Here is a 17,678-nt window from a genome sequence, read left to right on the forward strand (position 1 = left end):
GCTAATCTATTCATCCACGAGACTTAAGGATTCCAGGGAGACCAAGCAGACCTCAGGAGCTGATCCCATTAAATACTTGGTGCCAGAAGTAATCACGTAGACCCGCCACGTTTCTGGGTTGGAAGGACTAGCAGCACTGGTGTGGCATGGCTGGCGCCAGGGACACCCTAAGGCCAGAGACAGCTTTGTTTGTCCAGAGGAGGCCACGAGGATGCTCAGAGGCTGGAGCACCTCTGCTGTGAAGCCAGGCTGAGGGAGTTGCGGTTGTTCAGCCTGGAGAGGAGAAGGCTCCGGGGAGAACTCCCAGCGGCCTGCCAGGGCCTAAAGGGGGCTGCAGGAGAGCTGGGGAGGGACACTTGGGCAGGGGGTGTGGTGACAGGACAAGGAGTAATGGCCTTAAACTAAAAATGGTAGATTTAGATTAAATATGAGGAAGAAAGAGAGAGACCATTCATGGCACCAACTACTGCCATTCTCAGGATCTGAGTCTCTGCTTTTCAAGTCCCAGCCCAAAGGCCATTATGGGCCCAATAACAATGCTGCTGCATGCTCCTAAACACCAAGCAGGCTCAGCTGGGACACAGCTCTGAGCATTTGGGATGCTGTTGCTACAGCATCTCCTACACGCACCCAGCTGACATACCGGTGAATTCAGCTCATCTGCCAACACCTCGTGCCTTTCACAGGGAGGTCTGACTGCCTAAAAAAAAGGAGCAGAAAGGAGGACAGTGGCAGTGTGTGAAGATACCCCAGGTGCACGCTCAGGAATATGTTTCTGCTGCCACTGCAGATGCCCCAAATGTTATCAGATGTACTTGGTGTCGGTGGTGGCACCTCTATATTTAACGTGCTCTGTGGAGAAGGCACAGCCAGCAGCACCTCTCGACCACAGCCTTTGAGTTTCAGGTGCAGGCTGAACAGGTTGCAAAGCATTTCCCAGGCAAAGCATCCTGCTGGAGAGTGTTTTCCAGCCTGGATGCTGAGCAAATGAAGTGCTTGGGGTCTAAATGATGCCGGGAGCACGGCAAAGCCTCACGCATCACCCAAGGCTGGTCATGGACATCTTCCCCAGAGCCTTCCTGGGGATGCTGGATGGAGAGGCAATGGAAGGGATGGTTGATGGTAGGTGATGGAGACCTCCTGGAGCTGATGTCTGGAGCAGGAGGGGTGAATCACTCCCTTTTATCTCCACTGACCTGAGCAAGAGCTGAAGGACTGGCTCAGCAGGGACATCTGCCTGTAGCAGCTGAAGGGAGGGGGGATGAACAAATGACAGCAGAAGAACCAACTTATCTTGCCTAACTCATCCTCCCCATGTACCAAAAGACACCGCAAGGCTGCTTAACGAGGCATCATCCCCTTGCACAAGCAACTGAGAGCATTATCCAGAGGTGTCAGCGGCAGCGCCAAAAATTAGCAGCACGAGCATTACACAAAGCTCTGCTCCCCAGCAGGTTGCACTGCACGTCCCCGAGTCACGAAGCGTAGCTATTTCTGAAATAAGGAGAGAAAAAAAATAATAAAATGAGGCAGAGAGAGCTGCAGTCACTTGCCCACCATCCCGAGGGAGTCGGTGTCATAGGCGGAGAGCTGCTCTGCTTCCAGCTCCCCACATCTGAGATGCTCTCAGGTGCGTGGGTCCTTCTGCCAGGGAGAAACCTTGGCAAAATGAAAGCTTTTGCTGCAAGCTCTTGTTCCTCTGCTGCCTATTGAGGGGACAATGTAGAGTTCTGCTTGTTTTTTTCTTCATTTCCACCTTCCAGGATGGCAAAGTGTGGTAGATCTGAGGCTTTTCAAAGCCCAGCCCCACTGATAGGTGACCAAATGCCTCCAAATGCACATACTGATTATTTTTTTAGTAGGTAAGGTAGCAAACAGCTGTTGGAGAGTAATTTCTCAGCTGTTGTAAGTGTGATTCTCACCCCAAAATGAGACTCAGAGGTGAGACATCCCTGACCCAGTAACATGGCCTTGCAGAGCAGAGAGCAGAACATGGGTGTCTGCCCCAGCATCACCCCAAAATACCCCAAAATGATTTCACCATCACCACCAGGAGGGATTCTCCAGCTGGACATCACTGCCACCTGCTCAGAGGGATGTGTTCACACCACCACTCTTGGACACAAGCAGAAGATAATAAAAAAATATCAATATCTCAATAATATCTCGATAAAAACAAGGTGCTCACACTGAGGAAAAAGATCACTTTGGGGGACCTGGAGTTAAAGTAAACTCTACCCATGGTGTTTTTTTTTTCCTGGGACAGATGCCAAAGGAAAAGCGTCGCTCAAGCAAGCACTGGGGGTGATGTTTTTATAACCTCAGAAAATCTCCTTTTACATACTTTTTTTTATTATTATTTTAAGATTTTTTTTCCCCAAAAAGCCAGGAGAACAGGGCGTAGCTCCGCAGCAGATGTGTCATCCGAGGCTGCCGGCGGGGAGGAAAACTGAACAGCCCCAAGGGGGTTGCGTGAAAAAAGCCACCCCGAGAGCACCCAGTGTGCTCCCCAGGGAACCCCTCTCCATTTTGTCTTTTTCCCAAAACTGTTTTTTTTTCACAGAAAAATAAGGTGCCAACACTCCTGCCCTACCAGCAGCAGAAAGAAGCCTCCTTCTTCCTCCAAACGCTGTGAGTCACCGGGCAGAGCGCTCAGCTTGCATCACAGCAGCCGTGACTCAGACCGAAGGGGACAAATTCCTCTTGGGGGAATCTCTGCGAGGCACGGGCTCTCTCAGGGATGAAAAGGATGAAATAAACCCCAAAAACCCTGCACCCAGCCTGGTCTGACCCCCCCCCACATCAGCTGGGGTTTTGCAAGGACAGGCGAGAGGCGATGGGGTGAGCGCCTCCTCCCCGCGTTGAGTTAGAGCGAGAAGCTGCTCCGGGTTAAAAATAACCCACCAGAAAAAGAAAAAAAAAAAAAAAAAAAGTTATTTTTAGTGCAGAGCATCGTCCTGATCTGGTTCAGAGTCCAGGCGTGGGGACCTGGCTGTGAAACAAGCGGGTGCTCAGCTTGTAGGGGGAGCTGGCTATGGGCGACGCGCACACCAGTGGGGTTTTGCTGCCCCGGGGTGAAACTTCTCAACCTTTTGCAGGAAATTCTCCTGACGGCAGAATTTGGCAGGACAAACAAGGGGGATTTGAGCACCTGGGGCTTTTTTTTTTTTTCCACGTCCTTCACCACCGAGTCCCCGGCCCCGTTTGGCAGCGGCGGTGTTTGGGGATGCTTCTGCACTCAGCTTCGGGCACCACAAGGAGCCTGAAGAAGAAAAATGTGAGCTGAGAAAAAAGGGGATGTGCCAAAAGCAAGCTCGTGAAAGCCTTGCCGTAATCTCTGTGGGTGTGGGATGGGAAATATGGACTGTTCCTCAAAGGCTTGGCGACAGAAGCGCCATCCCCTATTGTCACTTCAGGATGTGCATATGGGAAAGGTTGTTTATATATATAAAAATATATATATAAATTATAAAAAATATATATTTTTGTTTTCTCCTCGTGGCTTTGCTTTTCCAGCACCACCGTTGCCATCGCCCTCTCCTGCATCACCTGATTTATTTTTTTATTTATTTTTTTAGGGAAAGAGGTTTTGGGATCCAGGCCCTCTGTCCTCCCTCGTGTAAGGATTTTGGCTGCTGCACCATTTCAGCCCCATTTGGCAGGCGGATGGAGGGCTCTGAGGTGCTCGTTTGCTATGACCGCTGGGGAAAAATCTTGAAATAAGTTGTTTTTGTGGCTTCTCGCTGCCTCTCAGAACTCCCCAGCCTGTCTTTAATAAAGGATTTATCGAGAAGTCAACCTGGGACAGCACACGACCTCGGTTTCCCTCGAGGTTACCCAAAACAGAAAGGAAATCATCCCGACGTTACCGCGTGCATTTGCTACGCCAACCTCCGAGCTTTTGTATTGTTAAACCAAAAATTTTAATTTTTTTTCCTTTTTAGCCCCCATGGCGGGGCGCAAGGGCAGCAGTACGTGCCCAAGCCTCAGGCGCATCCCTGAGCAGCAGAAGATGAGGGCAAGGCTTCCTTTTCCCCTAATTTTGCCCCTTTTCCTCCTTACCCCCCTTTCTACTCTTTCCCCCTTTTTCCTTTTCCCTTTTTTTTCTTCTTTTTCCCTTTTTCCTCCATTTTCCCCCACTTTTACACATTTTCTCCCTTTTCCCCTTTCCCCTTTTTTCCCCTTTTCTTCTTTTTCCCCCATTTTCCTCCATTTTTCCTTTTTTCCCCCTTCCCCCCTTTTCCCTCCTTTCCCTCTTCTTCTCCCTTTGCCACCTTTTTTCTTTTCACACATTTCCCGTTCCCCTTTTCCCCCCTTCCCCTCCTTTTTCCAATTTTACCCTTCCCCCTTTTTCCTCATTTTCTCCCCTTTTCCCCATTTCTCCCCCTTTTTCCCCTTTCCCCCCTTTTTCTTTTTTTCCTTTTCCCTTTTCCCTTTTTCCCCTCTTTTTTTTGCCTTTTCCCCCCTTATTCCCCCTTACCACATTTTCCACCTCTTCCCCTTTTCTCCTTTTTTCCCCCTTTCCTCCCTTTTCCCCGTTTTCTCCCTTCTCCCCACTTCTCCCTTTATCCTCTTCCCCCCTTTTTTTCTTTCTTCCCCTTTACCTTCCTTTCTCTCCTTTTTCCCCTTTTCCACAATTTTCCCCCTTTTCCCATGTTTTCACCCTCTTCCCCTTTTTCCCCCTTTCCCACTTTTTCCCCCCTTTTTTCTCCTTTCCCCCTTTTTCCACATTTTCTCCCCTTTCTCCCTTTCTTCCCTTTTCCTCTTTTCCCCATTTCCCTCCTTTCCCCCCCTTTCCCACCTTTTTCCCCCTTTTCCCAAGTTTTCCCCCTTTCTCCCCACTTTTCCCCTGTTCACCCTTCCTCCTTTTTAACCCCTTTCCTCCCTTTTCCATCTTTTTCCTCCTTTTCCACCTTTTTCCCCTTTTCCCACATTTTCCCCTCTTCCCCTTTCCCCCCTTTATCCCCCTTTTCCTCCTTTCCCCTCTCCCCCCCTTTTCCCTTGTTCCCCTTCTTCCCCATTTTCTCCCTTTTCCCCATTTTTCCCTTTTTTCCCCCTTTCCCCCGTTTTTTCCTCTTTTCCCCCATTCCCTCCTTTTACCCCATTCCCACCTTTTTTCCCCTTTTTCACCTTTTTCCCCCTTCCCCCCTTTTCCCTTCTTTTTCCCCATTTCCCTCCTTTTTCCCCATTTCTCCCCTTTTTCCCCCTTCCCTCCTTTTCCCCCTTTTTCCCCTTTTTTCCCCCTTTCCCCACATTTTCTTCCTCTTCCCCTTTTCCCCCCTTCCTCCCCTTTTTCCCCCATTTCCCCCCTTTTCCCCCATTCCCCCCCGGCCCCGAAAAGGGGCGTGGCCAAAAAAGTGGGCGTGCCCACCCCACCCATATATGGGCGTGTCATCGAGTGGGCGTGTCCACACCCCAAGCCCCTCCTCCTTCCCCTCCCCGCCCGCCTTTTTCCCATCGTGCCCCGCGCGGGGCTGGCACTGACGTGGCCGCCGAGCGCCGCCATCTTGTGTGCCTGGGCGGCGAGCGGCGCAGGGCGGGCGGCTCCGAGCGGCACGGCCCGGGGACAGCGAGCGCAGCGCCCGTGGCAGCGCCGGCCTTCCCCGGTGGGTCCCCGAGCCCTTCCCGGCTTCCTTTCCCTTCCCTTTTTCCCCCTCTTTTCCTCACCTCAGCCGCCGCCCGCCCGCACGGGGGTTGCGGCCTGAGGGGGGCCTGAGGCCCGGGCGCTGAGGGGGGGCGGCGGGGCTGCCTCAGGCCGCGCTCCCCGCGTTCCCTCACGGCTTCGGCGGGGCCGCTCCTGGCCGCTCTCCCCCGCTTCCCTCACGGCTCCGGCTCCAGGTTCCGCAGCCAGGCCGCGGGGTTGGGCCCGGGGAGCGGCAGGGCAGGGCCCGGAGCTGCCCCCCGGCCATTGGGGGGCTCCTTCCATCTCCTCCTCCCACTCTCTTTTTCCTCCTTTTTCTTCCTTTTTCTCTTTTTTTTTCCCCCTTGTTTTCTCTCCGGGGAGCCGAAGGGAAGGGGGAACCGCCTCGCCGCTCCCCCTACCGGAGGGATTAACCGGGCCGGCCTGCCTGCCCCACGCTCCCGCATTCCGGCCCCGCCCGAAGGAGCTTTGCCTCCCCTTCCTCTTCCTCGGAGGGGCCTCGGAGAGGTGGGGCCGGGGAGAGGAGGGGGGTGGGTGGGTGGATGAAGCTCGGGGGAAGCTCGGCCGAGGGAGGTTGTGCTGCGAGGGGCTGGCCACCACCACATGAAAGTGGTGCACGTCCAGCACTTGGGCTTGGAGGTTTGGGAGATGGCTCTTCCATGGCACAGCAGCTCCCAGCGCAATGATATTATACTCTAAAAACACCATATTATGTCTCTGTAAGTAGTAAATGTGATGCTTGGGGCTGATAGCCGCCGTCTGACAAAGGGAGAGGCAAGGAACGGGAACCTCATTCATCATTTGCCCCATTGCAGCGTGACAAAGCCCCGGCAGGTCATAAAAACTGCCCAAATGTTGCGTTTGACATTGACCTTGCTGCTGTGCTGCGAGGCTCCTGCCAAAGCAAATTCCACAGGTTGATTAGGGTTGTATCCAGAGGGCTTGTTTGGAAATACAGCTTGGTCAATAGCAAAGATGGGAACTGTTTATCTAATACTTTGAACTTTGTTTTGCAAGCAGGGAGGCCGACAAAACCCCCTTGCAGCGTATCCCATTAACCTTATTTTTCAGGCAAAGGAATCGGGTCAGAGTTTTTGCTCAAGGTCACTCGGCGGCGTGGTTATTGCTATTTTTTGCTCCTGATTTGAAGCCTTTATGTAGGGGAGGGAAAAAAGGAACTCCAGCTGAACTAGAGGATTGCTTCTTGGCTTTTGTTCCTGGATTTTGTAATCAGCTTGTCGAAACAAGTCCTGGTAATCGTACAGATACAGAAAGGGGTTCTTGGAAACGAAAATTCGGGAGGCTGGTAGGACGCTGCGTGTTCCCTATGTTTAAAATGCCCCAGCAGTGCCCGAGAACCTTGCTGGACTGCTTTGTGTGTTGTGGTAATGACGCTGGGTGATGGGGTGAGGGAACTTGCCTCGCTTGAACCTCTTACGCCCCTGTGGTTTGCCGAGTTCACCGACTCCTCCGCTGCGGGAGCGCATCGGGCGTCAAAATGACTCAAGCAGATGTCATCCCCGCTCAGAGCAGCCTCTCCTGCTCCAGCAGCTTGTGGCGGACACCGTAGCTGCTGGATCCTACCTTTAGGAGCCCGGAGTAGGGTTACAGCACAAACACCTGGAGGGAAGGAGCTCCCCAGGGGGCTGAGGCACGATTTTGGAGGTTGCCTGGTGGTGAAATAGAATCCAGAGCTGGCAGGGGACTGGGCTGAAGCGCTGCACTGGTGCTGAGAGAGAGCAGGGTGGGGGCTGGATTGGTGTCCTCGTCCAGCTCGTTGGGTTGTGCTCGTTACACGGGTTAAAAATCAGCTTCAAGCAGCGTTCATACATCTCACCGAGGCGTAATTATCAGATAAACTGTCAATTACCTGAATTGGTGAAAGGAGAAGCTCCCGATACCAGATTCCAGCTGAATCTGCAGTGCTGCTGTTTAAAGAAAGCCCTCTCTTTAATAAGAAAAGGCTTTTATTAGAAATAAAAGCTGCTGGGATGTGCCAGGAGGGACTTTCATGCTAGAATTCTTGCGGGTTTCAGCAGCCCTCCCAGGAATCGATATTTCCTTGCAGTGGCTGAAGTCGGTGAGCACAAGTTCACTTTTTCTTCGAAGGAACAGTTCGATTCCTTCTGGAAATCCTTCAAAACTTCTGCTGCTGGGGTGCCGTAGAGCCTGTATCAGAGCTTGCACCCTCCTCTGCTGTTCCTCCCTTTATTAACTGATGAGTAAAGAAGTTTAGAATCAGCTTCCTACTACAGCAGCTGGTTTTTGTGTCATTCAGCATATTTTCCTTTCGGCTTGCAAGTATCCGTTTTTGTTTCTTCTTTCTAGCGCGTGCAGACGTTGGAGGACCGTGGTGCTGCTTGTGCTGACGTTTCAGTTCTGATGAAACGCGTCTAAAACTCTCACGCAGGCGCTGATCTCATACCCAACCTGCTGTGTAGGCTCTGCTTTGACATTTTTTCCCCAAAACCGAAAGCCGATTTAATTACCGGGGCTCTCCTGTGAGTTCTTGCCATTTCCCATATAAATGTTGACTTACTGCCCGGCTGCTAGGAAGGAATAACAGGGTGTTTGGCTTAGCTCTGAAGGGTTTTAAACTCAGGAACAATTCGGCCTTAAACACTGCAGAGAAATGCTTTGTGATGCTCCCTCCTCGAGCAGCACAGCCTCAATTTATTGGGGGAGCGTGAGGTTAGGATCAAATTGGGGTGTCACAAACACGCTGCTGGCACCACCTTATTCCCTGAGCAGTCTGCAGGGAGATGATGGATGCGCTTTATCCGAAGCCATGAGCAGCACCTGGCGGAGCCTTCAAGAAAATAATTTTCAGGCCAGATGTTTTCTCCTCTGTGTTGGTTTGCGTGTTTTTGAGTCGTGTATGGTTCCTTAAAATAGGTGGAGATTTTGCTGTGCGACAGAAGTAGCTCATTCACCTAGATCCAGGTGAGCTTAAGGTGATGGGTTTGGTTTGTGACCTCTGGCTTGCTCCAGACTTCTTGTTTTACTCCTCCTGGTCCTTCAGGAGCAAGTTTCTGTGGTGTGTAGGAAATGTCATCGCCCCAAAGGCCGCCTTTAGCTGATCAATTCAAGCCTTTGGAGGCCAAATTCAGCAGTGCCTCTGCCTAGCAGCACAGTTCCAGGCCCTGAACTTGTGTTTTACATGGCACTACAGCGTACGTATCCTACACTAAGCTTCTCCGACAGACAAACACCAAATTTGTGCCCCCTGGGGACATTGGGTCCACTTCACACTTGGCAGAAATACCCCCAATATGCAGTGGGGGAAACCTTTGCAGTGGTTGAGGTCCCTCAAACACTCCCTTGGTTTTAACAGGTATGGCTATGGGGTCATTGGGACCTTTTAGGAATGAAAACCTCTGAGAAGTTCTCGGGGCTGCCTTTATTTTAGGGATATTGAGTCCAGATAACTCCCTGTTGGTGGAAGAACCCCGCAGGCTCGGTAGCTACCCCTCTATCTTGTGCCTGATGACCTGGGAATAGTATTGAGGAATCCAAATCCCAGCATGAAGGCCCCGTTAACAGGGCTCCTGTTGACACTGGAGCATCTTTCCCTCGGGTCATCACGTGTGGAGGGCCAGCAAACGGCGCCTAAAAATAGCCGGGCACAACTGGAGGTGAGCAGTTGGCTTTGGGGCCACCCTGGCTGTGTACAGAAAGGGATTGATCACAGTTTGCCCAAATTTTGAGCAACAAAGAATTTAAATCTGTAAAGAAATGGCTCCGGATGTAAAAACTCCAGCTGTACATAGCTGCCTGTGCCTGCGGGGTTGAGCTGCTGTGGGCCTAGCTCGATCCTAAACCTCCAGCGGGGGTTTGTTCCTTCTTGGCTCGCTTCTCATGTGATTAAATCACACTCTGTGTTGTAAGGAACAAGCTGCTGAGTTCATCTGTGTTCCTGTTCTTCACCTGTTCTCGTGTGTAACACCAGCAACAGCTGCTCAGCCCGAATTTTAAGAAGTTTTCTCACCTCCCCTTCACATGTGGCCTTGGTGATGTTTTTGGTGTCTAATATCTTGCTGCTTTTAACATCTTCTAGAATGTGACAAAGCAGAAAAGATGATACTGGCTAACTGGTAAGACCTGGCTGGCTTTTAAATTGAAATCTCTGTGAAGTATCAAATTGAATCTTGCTTGCTTGGGAGTGATGTGATCAGTTTGTTAATCCCAGTTTAGGAAAGATGGGTTGGGTTATTTTTTCTTTCAATTAGAGGTGGAGTTAATGGTTAGCCCAGTGGCAAGCAGCCTCCTCGAAATGGAGACGTATTTGGGATGGCAAACGGGCTGCTGCTGTCAGCGCACTGGCGTTCCTTGCCACGGGTCCCTCAGCAAACAGAACAAGGTCCAGAAAGAATCAGTAAGGCTGGAAAAGCCCCCAGAGATCATCAGGGCCAGCCAGCATCACCCATTAAACCCCGGCTCTACAAGCTGCCCGGGGACAGCTTTTTGGTAACCCTGTGCCTGTGGTGTCCCCATTTCACTGCCTGGGTTTTTAGGTGGGATTTAGGGTCAGTGCCGTGAGGGGGTCCAGCTTTGTGATGCCGTGGCTGCCCCTCGTGGAAAGGGGGCACTGAAAAAAGATGGAAATGTCCTCGATAAGGAGGTTTTGGTGGTTTGCCTTCTGCACCTCAGAGAATCGAGCTTGTCTTGGCTGATCTTGCTGCTGATGTTATCAGTTACAGAGACCAGGGTGCCAAAATGATGGCGTGAAGCAGCTTTTGTCGCTGTGCTGGCAATTTATTCTGCTTTGGAAGCCTTCTGTGGGAAGCGTTGGTACGTATGAGAGAGATAAATGTTCCTCTCCTGTCCTTTGCCTAACAAAATAAGCCCTGACTCTGTTACGGTGTGTTGAGAGGATGCTGCAACCCCTGGCTTTGTGAAATTTAACCCACAGAAAACTTTTTCCAGAGGTGTAGGACTGAGATTCAGCAGAGTTGTGGCAATGCAGCCGCGCTTCCTGTATCATGCGGTGGCTCCGCGAGAGAGATGCTCTGAATGAAACAGCCCTGAAAGGCATTAACGGGTGGTTAAGTGCAAACTGCTCCAGGAGATTAAATGTTGAATGATCTTAGGTCTTGAGATACTCCTCAGAGCTTTTATTCAACCCTTTGCAATTAATAAAGGCAAATTCAAGCTCTTACCATGAGCTGCGTCACTGTAACAGGCACCGGGCTGCCTGCTCTGGCAGCTGCTTGGAGACCTCTTCTGAAGATCTGCTCACGAAGTGTAAGCAGCTCGCAAGCAGTAGGTTTCTCGTTATGATTTCAGGCATCTCATTGGGCTTGTTGAGCCTCTAAAACAATCAGTTCACTAATTATTGGCAACGTTTAAGGAAAAGCAGAAGGTATTTTTGTATATAGAATGCATATAACATTTTGGCAGGTCTTCACAGATGGGAAATGTTTGAAGATGCCTGAAAAGTGACGGGATCGCTTGGTAAACCTACCAGGGTCTTGAATTTCCCCGTATCTTCAGTGTGTGTGTGTTCTCCTGGGCCAGCTAACGGGCTGAAACGAGGCAGACACGCTGCTGAAAAGCAGAGCCCTGGACTGCAGGTCGGGTTCTGGTGCCTGTGTGGCTGAGGATGTCCTCGAGGAGGAGAGGAAGGAACTCGAGGGGCTTTTCCTCATGGTGTGAAGTGACAAATTCAGGCAGGGAGCGTGTCCCAGGAGGGGCATTGTGTTGGTTTGCCTCTGTGTGAGCAGCTTGGATAAACAAGGACTGGGGCAGAGCTGCCTTCTCTGCTTCCTCCTCAATTTTCCTGTTTATATCGCTTCCACAGATGGATGTGGCAGGTGAATATTCCCCGTGCTGCTTCAGAAATGCAACGGAAATGGTTTAATCCCGAAATTTTACTTCTAAATTTTTCACTTGGTTTTCATCTGCAAGCTGCCCTGCCTGGGTTAGAGAGGAGCTCAGTGCTAAAGTTTCAATCCCGCTGAACTTCAGTCACATAAAATAAACGAATCTGTGACTCGAGTTCCTCCAGCGAGTCAGTGCTTGATGTCAGTCGGGAACTTTGGAGTGGACTCTGGACCTCGCTGCGAGGCTGCTTTGCTCTCAGGCACGTGACTCGCTTTGTGGCACAGGCTTAACTTCGGGGTTAAAAACTGGTCCCAGCAAACTGCATGGGCCTTCCCGAGCGCTGAGCGAGGAAGCCAGCCTTGGGAAATCTGCAGCACAGGGCTAAAAAGGCAAAATTTTGGTCTGGAGAGCACTTCTCACTTCAATATTATCTAATTGTCTCACGCAGATGTGCTGTGAGATACGCTGCAGTGAGAATTCTGTTTCAAGCACACAACAAGCACTGGGTTTCAGTTGGCCTCGGTCTTTTCTCTTTTTTCTCTTCAACTTACATCTGAGTTTTTAGACAAAGCAGCAAAAAAAATGCGTGATGTTCCAGCTACATCTGGCTGTAAAGCTTTCGGGCTGATTTTCTCCTCCTGGGCGAGCAGAGTGACAGCTCTGGGTGGTTCGAACTCTGCAGGGGCAAGGTTTGGGGTGGAGAAGTGGTGGTAAGGGTGGACCCGTCCCAAGGGCTTGGTGTGGGCAGGGTGAGGCAGTGCCCCAGCGCCTAGCCGGGGAGATCCTGGTGGCATCAATCACTTGTGAGCAAGAAAAAGAGTTGGGAGAGGGCGCTCAGATATGTGGTCTGATTTTGGGGTACTCCCTTGGGGCCCCAGGAGCTGGACTCGATGGTCCTTGGGGGTCCCTTCCAACTCGGGACATGCTGGGATCCAAAGTGAAGAAAGAAGCATCTGTTTCTAAACCTGGCTCTTGTAGTGGACTTCTTAATTTTGGTAGTTGTGTCAAAACCTACGGATTTGCTCTGTAAAGAAGGTCGGTGGTGTTAATGAAAGCAATTGCGCTCACATTGTGCTCACAGGGCACTTCCTCAGGGTTCGGGAGGAAGGAAACTGTTTGAGTAGGAGGGAATCCAAGCTGTACTCGGAGTTTCCTCCTCCAAGAAGGAACGGCTAAACAGGGAAAAGAGAAGAACATGTTGAAAACTTCATGTGGGGAACAAACCCTGTGTTCGGGTTGGGGTATCTCTCGGGGTTTGTGTGGTCTGGAGCTCTTGTGGTGGCTGTGCCCTGCTCAGAGCACGCCGTCGATAACTGACGAGTGATGCTGTGGTCTCTCTTCTCCAGACTTCACTGGCCAGTGAAAACATATCTCAGCCATGGGAAATATTTTCGCAAACCTCTTCAAAGGCCTCTTTGGCAAAAAAGAAATGCGGATCCTCATGGTTGGTCTGGATGCTGCAGGAAAGACTACTATCTTGTACAAACTGAAACTTGGTGAAATAGTAACTACTATCCCAACTATAGGTAAGACTTTTACATGTATTTAAAGGCTTGCCTTGAGGTTTGGGTCCTGTTTGCAGCAGTGCCTTACCCCACTGCCACCCCGATGTAAGGGACCGGGTGCTGAACCCTGACTGCCAGAACAAACGTGGTTAAATCTCATTCTGTGAACAAATCTCTGCCAAATCTTCCGGCATGGGAGGGGATTACACTGGTTTTGTTGTTTTTTCCTTCAGTCCCTTGGGGAATGACCCTTCGTGGCCCGCAGCAGGTTGGGCTGCATGCCTTCAAGGCACACTGTGGCCTCGGGTAGTCAGCTGAGAACTGAATATCTGAGCCATGCATCATTTGTTCTCCTCAGAAGCCTGGAGTTGCCTTTTTTTTTTTTTTTTTGACATAATATAGTTTGTTCTGCAATTTTTTAGCTGCTCAGGTAGCAGTCCAGCTGTTAAGTTCATTCATTGTGATGGGCTGGTGGTTCTAGAAGTTCTAGAGAACCCCCATCCCTCTGTTACAAGGGATGCACTGAGAGACTGCCTGCTTAAAGTAGATCTAAAGCTTAAGGTTAACATTTTTAGTAACGACATTGAGTGTGACTTGGTAAATAAAACAGGTACAGGCCACCTATGTTTAACCGGGACTTTGCCACGATTTCTATTTTAGGTTTCAACGTGGAAACGGTAGAATACAAGAACATCAGCTTCACAGTGTGGGATGTCGGCGGCCAGGATAAGATCAGACCGCTCTGGCGCCATTATTTCCAGAACACACAAGGTGAGTCCTGACGCCTAATTCACGGGTTTCCAGGATATAAAGCTTCTAGTGTCCGTGCTATAATAATCTTGTCTGCTTCTTGGGGTGGTGGGGAGTACAGGTTACTACAGGGTGTGTTTGTGTGCCTCTTATATTAAGCTCCTGCTTGTTTAAAGAGGGCTGGAAGGAAATGTAGAGACCAATCTTGTCCATCAGAATCAGAACTCACAATTTCTGCACTTCATCGATAAGCATGGTCGCTCTCAGCCTGCACTTCAAAGCAGCCTTTACTGCTTGTCAGTTCCTACAAACATCAACAGCCCCGTGAGCCGAGAGCTTGTCACTTCTTTCACTGCTCTGCCTTTGTAGCGTGCGTGCGTTCGAGCCCTGTCACAGGATTTCAAGAGTTGCTACTCGTTGGAAAGTATTGAGTGGTTATGTAGATAAAGCACACAAGCTCCAAAAACACAAAAGCGGTGAGCTGCTCGCTTTTACCAGCTCTCAACAGCAGCAGGCTTTCAGACATGAGATTGCAATAATACAAACTGTGTTTTTTCAGGTATATTCTGCGTTACTCCTTCAAAACTTAGCTCTGATCTCCAGCAGCGGGTGTCCCCTGGCAGTAGTATTTGGTGTGTGCTTATTCCCACTCTTTGCTTGCTCCTAGGTCTGATTTTTGTGGTTGACAGCAATGACAGAGAACGAGTGAACGAGGCCAGAGAAGAGCTCATGAGAATGTTGGCAGAAGATGAGCTTAGAGATGCCGTTTTATTAGTGTTTGCTAACAAACAGGTATGCCCGAGGAGGGTGGCTTTGTAAGAAACCCTGAAAACATGGGATATATCTGTGAGTGAGCTCAGATTTGTGGTTTCGGTGTAATAGATACGCTCAGTAAGTGTCTCTTCAGCTTTGCAGAAGACAACAAACCCTCTCAAACGCCTCTCAGGGCGCCTTCTGTAAGTGAGCTTAGAGAAGGAAGAGCATGCTGCGACGTTGCTTGTGCAGGCTCCGATGTGACGGGCGAAAAACCTGCATGAGCCTTTTTAGGATCACGAAAGGCGGGCTATAAACAGAAGCAGCGCTCAGCCGAGCACCTTGTGATAAAAGCTGAGGTGAAATCATTACTGCAGTTGCAGAAAACACTTCCTGAGTGGAAAGAAAGTGAATGAAAGGGCCGTGAGCTGTAAGCAGGCTGGGGGCAGATCAGAAGGGCCCCGGGGCTTGATCCAAGCGTCAGCCAGTTTGCTTCTGTTTTCTGAAGGCAGCATTTGGTGATGCTGCCAGCAGTGCTCTTGGTTATGTTTTTAAACCTTTGAAAACTTTGGTGTAGGCAAAATAGCTTGAATATAAAATTAATTTTCTGGGTTTTTCTGAAAGATGAATTGAGAAGCTTTAGATTTTTTATTTCAATGGCTTTAAAGCTGATGATCAAACTGTTAGGAAGGTGGGCGTTCCTCCTCTGGTGCTAGGAGAGAAAATGACTCTTCTTCCTCCCCCCCCAGGACCTGCCCAACGCGATGAATGCAGCGGAAATCACAGACAAACTTGGACTGCATTCTCTTCGTCACAGGAACTGGTACATCCAGGCAACCTGTGCCACTAGCGGAGACGGTCTCTATGAAGGACTGGACTGGTTGTCCAATCAGCTCCGAAACCAGAAATGAAACCATAAACCTTCCTCTTCCCTCTTTTTCCACCCCTCCCTCTTATTTCCTCCTATTCGCCCTTCGCTTTACTCTAATGTGGCAAACTGTGCTACTTTGTGGTATCGAGTGCCGGAAGCTGTTTTCATTTCTTTTGTCACAGTATATATTGCATCATGCTGTAAATGTGGCAAATCCAAGCCTGAAAACAGTTAGGTTTCTTATTTAATGTAAATAGTTTTTGTTTCCAATGAGGCAGTTTCTGGTACTCCTATGCAATATTACTCAGCTTTTTTATTGTAAAAAATCAACTCACTGTTTAGTACTTGGAAGGGATTAAATGGATTACCATAAGGGTTGCCAGCGGTCCTCGTGCAGTAGAGCTGAATACTATCCCGGCTGGGTTGTGAGATCTGTGAGATCCATTTTGGTGGCTGGTTTTTAACCTGAATTCTGTATTTTCTTTTTTAAATAGTCGAGGAAAAGTATAAAAACACTTGAACACACAAAGGTTTGACATAGCTTCTGCTGTTCTAGCTCTGACGCGGTGACTCTTGATTCTTTTGAACCGGTGAGGCAGCGATTTGACACCCGGCTGGCTTCACCTGGTCAAAGCACAGCTCGTAGCTAACAGATCTCTGGCGCTTTCTGTAGCTCATCCGACGTGCTCGTGTTTGTTCCTGCTCGTTAAAAAGATTTGTCGGACCTGGTTTAGCTGAGCACACAGACTCATCCTAAACTTCTGACTTTTGGGTTCAGGTGAGATTTACCACTTCCATTGAACTTGAATCATTTCTGGAAGTCACATTTTTTTAGCCTGTCGTATTTGTCAAAAAAGTGTTTTGTACTTTTCTTGTGTGTAAACCACTCCAGAAGGCAAACTTTTCCACAGAAAGCACAGCCTGTACTAGTCCTAAGCTCTATAGTCGGAAAGTACTGTACTTAAGTAAGAATTGCCATGAGAAACACCAAACATCTATGTATAGTGTCTAGGGGAAAACAAAAAAAAAAAAGCATGAGAGTTAGGAGAGTCATTCCACTCTAGAAGTACTCAATCCCATTTTGGAACAATCCCATATCTGTATATGTGTGAAAACCCTTGGCATCCCTCATACTGCAAGGTTCAGATTTGCCATCCGAAAAAAAAAAAAGACCTCTTTACTTTTTCTTTTGTATTTTGATAAACACTGAAGAAGCTGGAGCTGTTAAAACTTTAACTTGAGGAACTATCAGAACTGGTTTGTTTAGTGTTGTGGAAACCTTTATTGCTTTCAATACACGATTAGTAATCAACTGTTTTGTATACTTGTTTTCAGTTTTCATTTCGACAAACAAGCACTGTAATTAAAGCTATTAGAATAAAATCTCTTAACTATTTCATGTTTTTTATGCCTGGCTGTTCATTTGATCATCTTGGCAGAATCATAATGAAATACTTGTTGAATAAAAAGTTTCATGAAACTTGCACTGGTATCACGTCGTTTTGTATCACCCCTTTTAGGCTTGGCTGAGGGCTAAATGGAACCAGTACCGCATCACAAGCTCTGTGAAAATTTTAAGATCTCATATTTACCTTTTTTTTTTTTTCCCTTTTTTAAGTGAGGAAGCGGGCGGCAGTCTTGTGTGTCCTGGTGCCTGGTGGTGGTCTGCTGCTTCTTGTGTCCTTTGAGGTCATCTGTTGAGCTTCTTGAGCAGTCCCCAGCAGCTTCTTCCTTAACAATAACCTCTGGGGCTGATACGGTTTTGGGGACAAAGTCTGTCTTTTTAAAACTCCTTTTTTCCCCTTCCACAGCCTGCTCTGGGGCTGCCCTCCTGCTTTCTGCAGGCTCATTCTGGTCCTGGCTGCCCTGTTACAGGTTTTGAGTGCTGTGGTTGCTCTGCCCAGCTCCAGGTTTATTCCAGGCTCAGCCCTGGTTGTGTTCTCGGTGGTGAAGTGTAAACAGTGTTGGGCAAACACTGCCAGGGAATTACAAAACTCCGGTAAGTCAGGTTACTCCTCCAAAACCCTTCGTCCCACCTGGGATTTGGAGCTCTGAATCACGATCTCCGCACGCCCTGCTGGGCAGGACGAGTATTCAGGGCTGCTTGGCCCTAAAAAAACCTGAAGGGCCCAGGAGGAAGAAGAGGAGGGCATGGATATAAGGTGCTGATGTTATTGGAGCTGGGGGAGCTCGGGTAATCAGTCCCCCATGGAGGAGGCAGCTCCAAAAGGGTGGGGAGGGGATGAGGCTCCTGCACCCCCTTTCCACCCCAGCCTGCAGGGCCTCACGCTGGGATCTGTGCAGCCTTTGGGGTTTTAAGTTCCCTTTTCAGCCC

General features: G+C 49.4%; 1 protein-coding gene across 1 annotated transcript; it reads left to right on the top strand.

The window, feature by feature from the left end:
- Positions 1-5,445: 5,445 nt before the first annotated feature.
- Positions 5,446-16,829, top strand: ARF1 (ARF GTPase 1). Its single transcript, XM_084508309.1, has 5 exons — positions 5,446-5,606; positions 12,811-12,990; positions 13,630-13,740; positions 14,387-14,511; positions 15,222-16,829. The coding sequence occupies exons 2-5, from the start codon at positions 12,843-12,845 to the stop codon at positions 15,381-15,383; spliced, it is 546 nt and encodes a 181-aa protein (XP_084364435.1). The 5' UTR covers positions 5,446-5,606; positions 12,811-12,842; the 3' UTR covers positions 15,384-16,829.
- The last annotated feature ends 849 nt before the right edge of the window (positions 16,830-17,678 follow it).

The sequence above is a fragment of the Aythya ferina genome, assembly GCF_964211825.1.
Source record: "Aythya ferina genome assembly, chromosome: 2".
Classification (NCBI taxonomy): domain Eukaryota; kingdom Metazoa; phylum Chordata; class Aves; order Anseriformes; family Anatidae; genus Aythya; species Aythya ferina.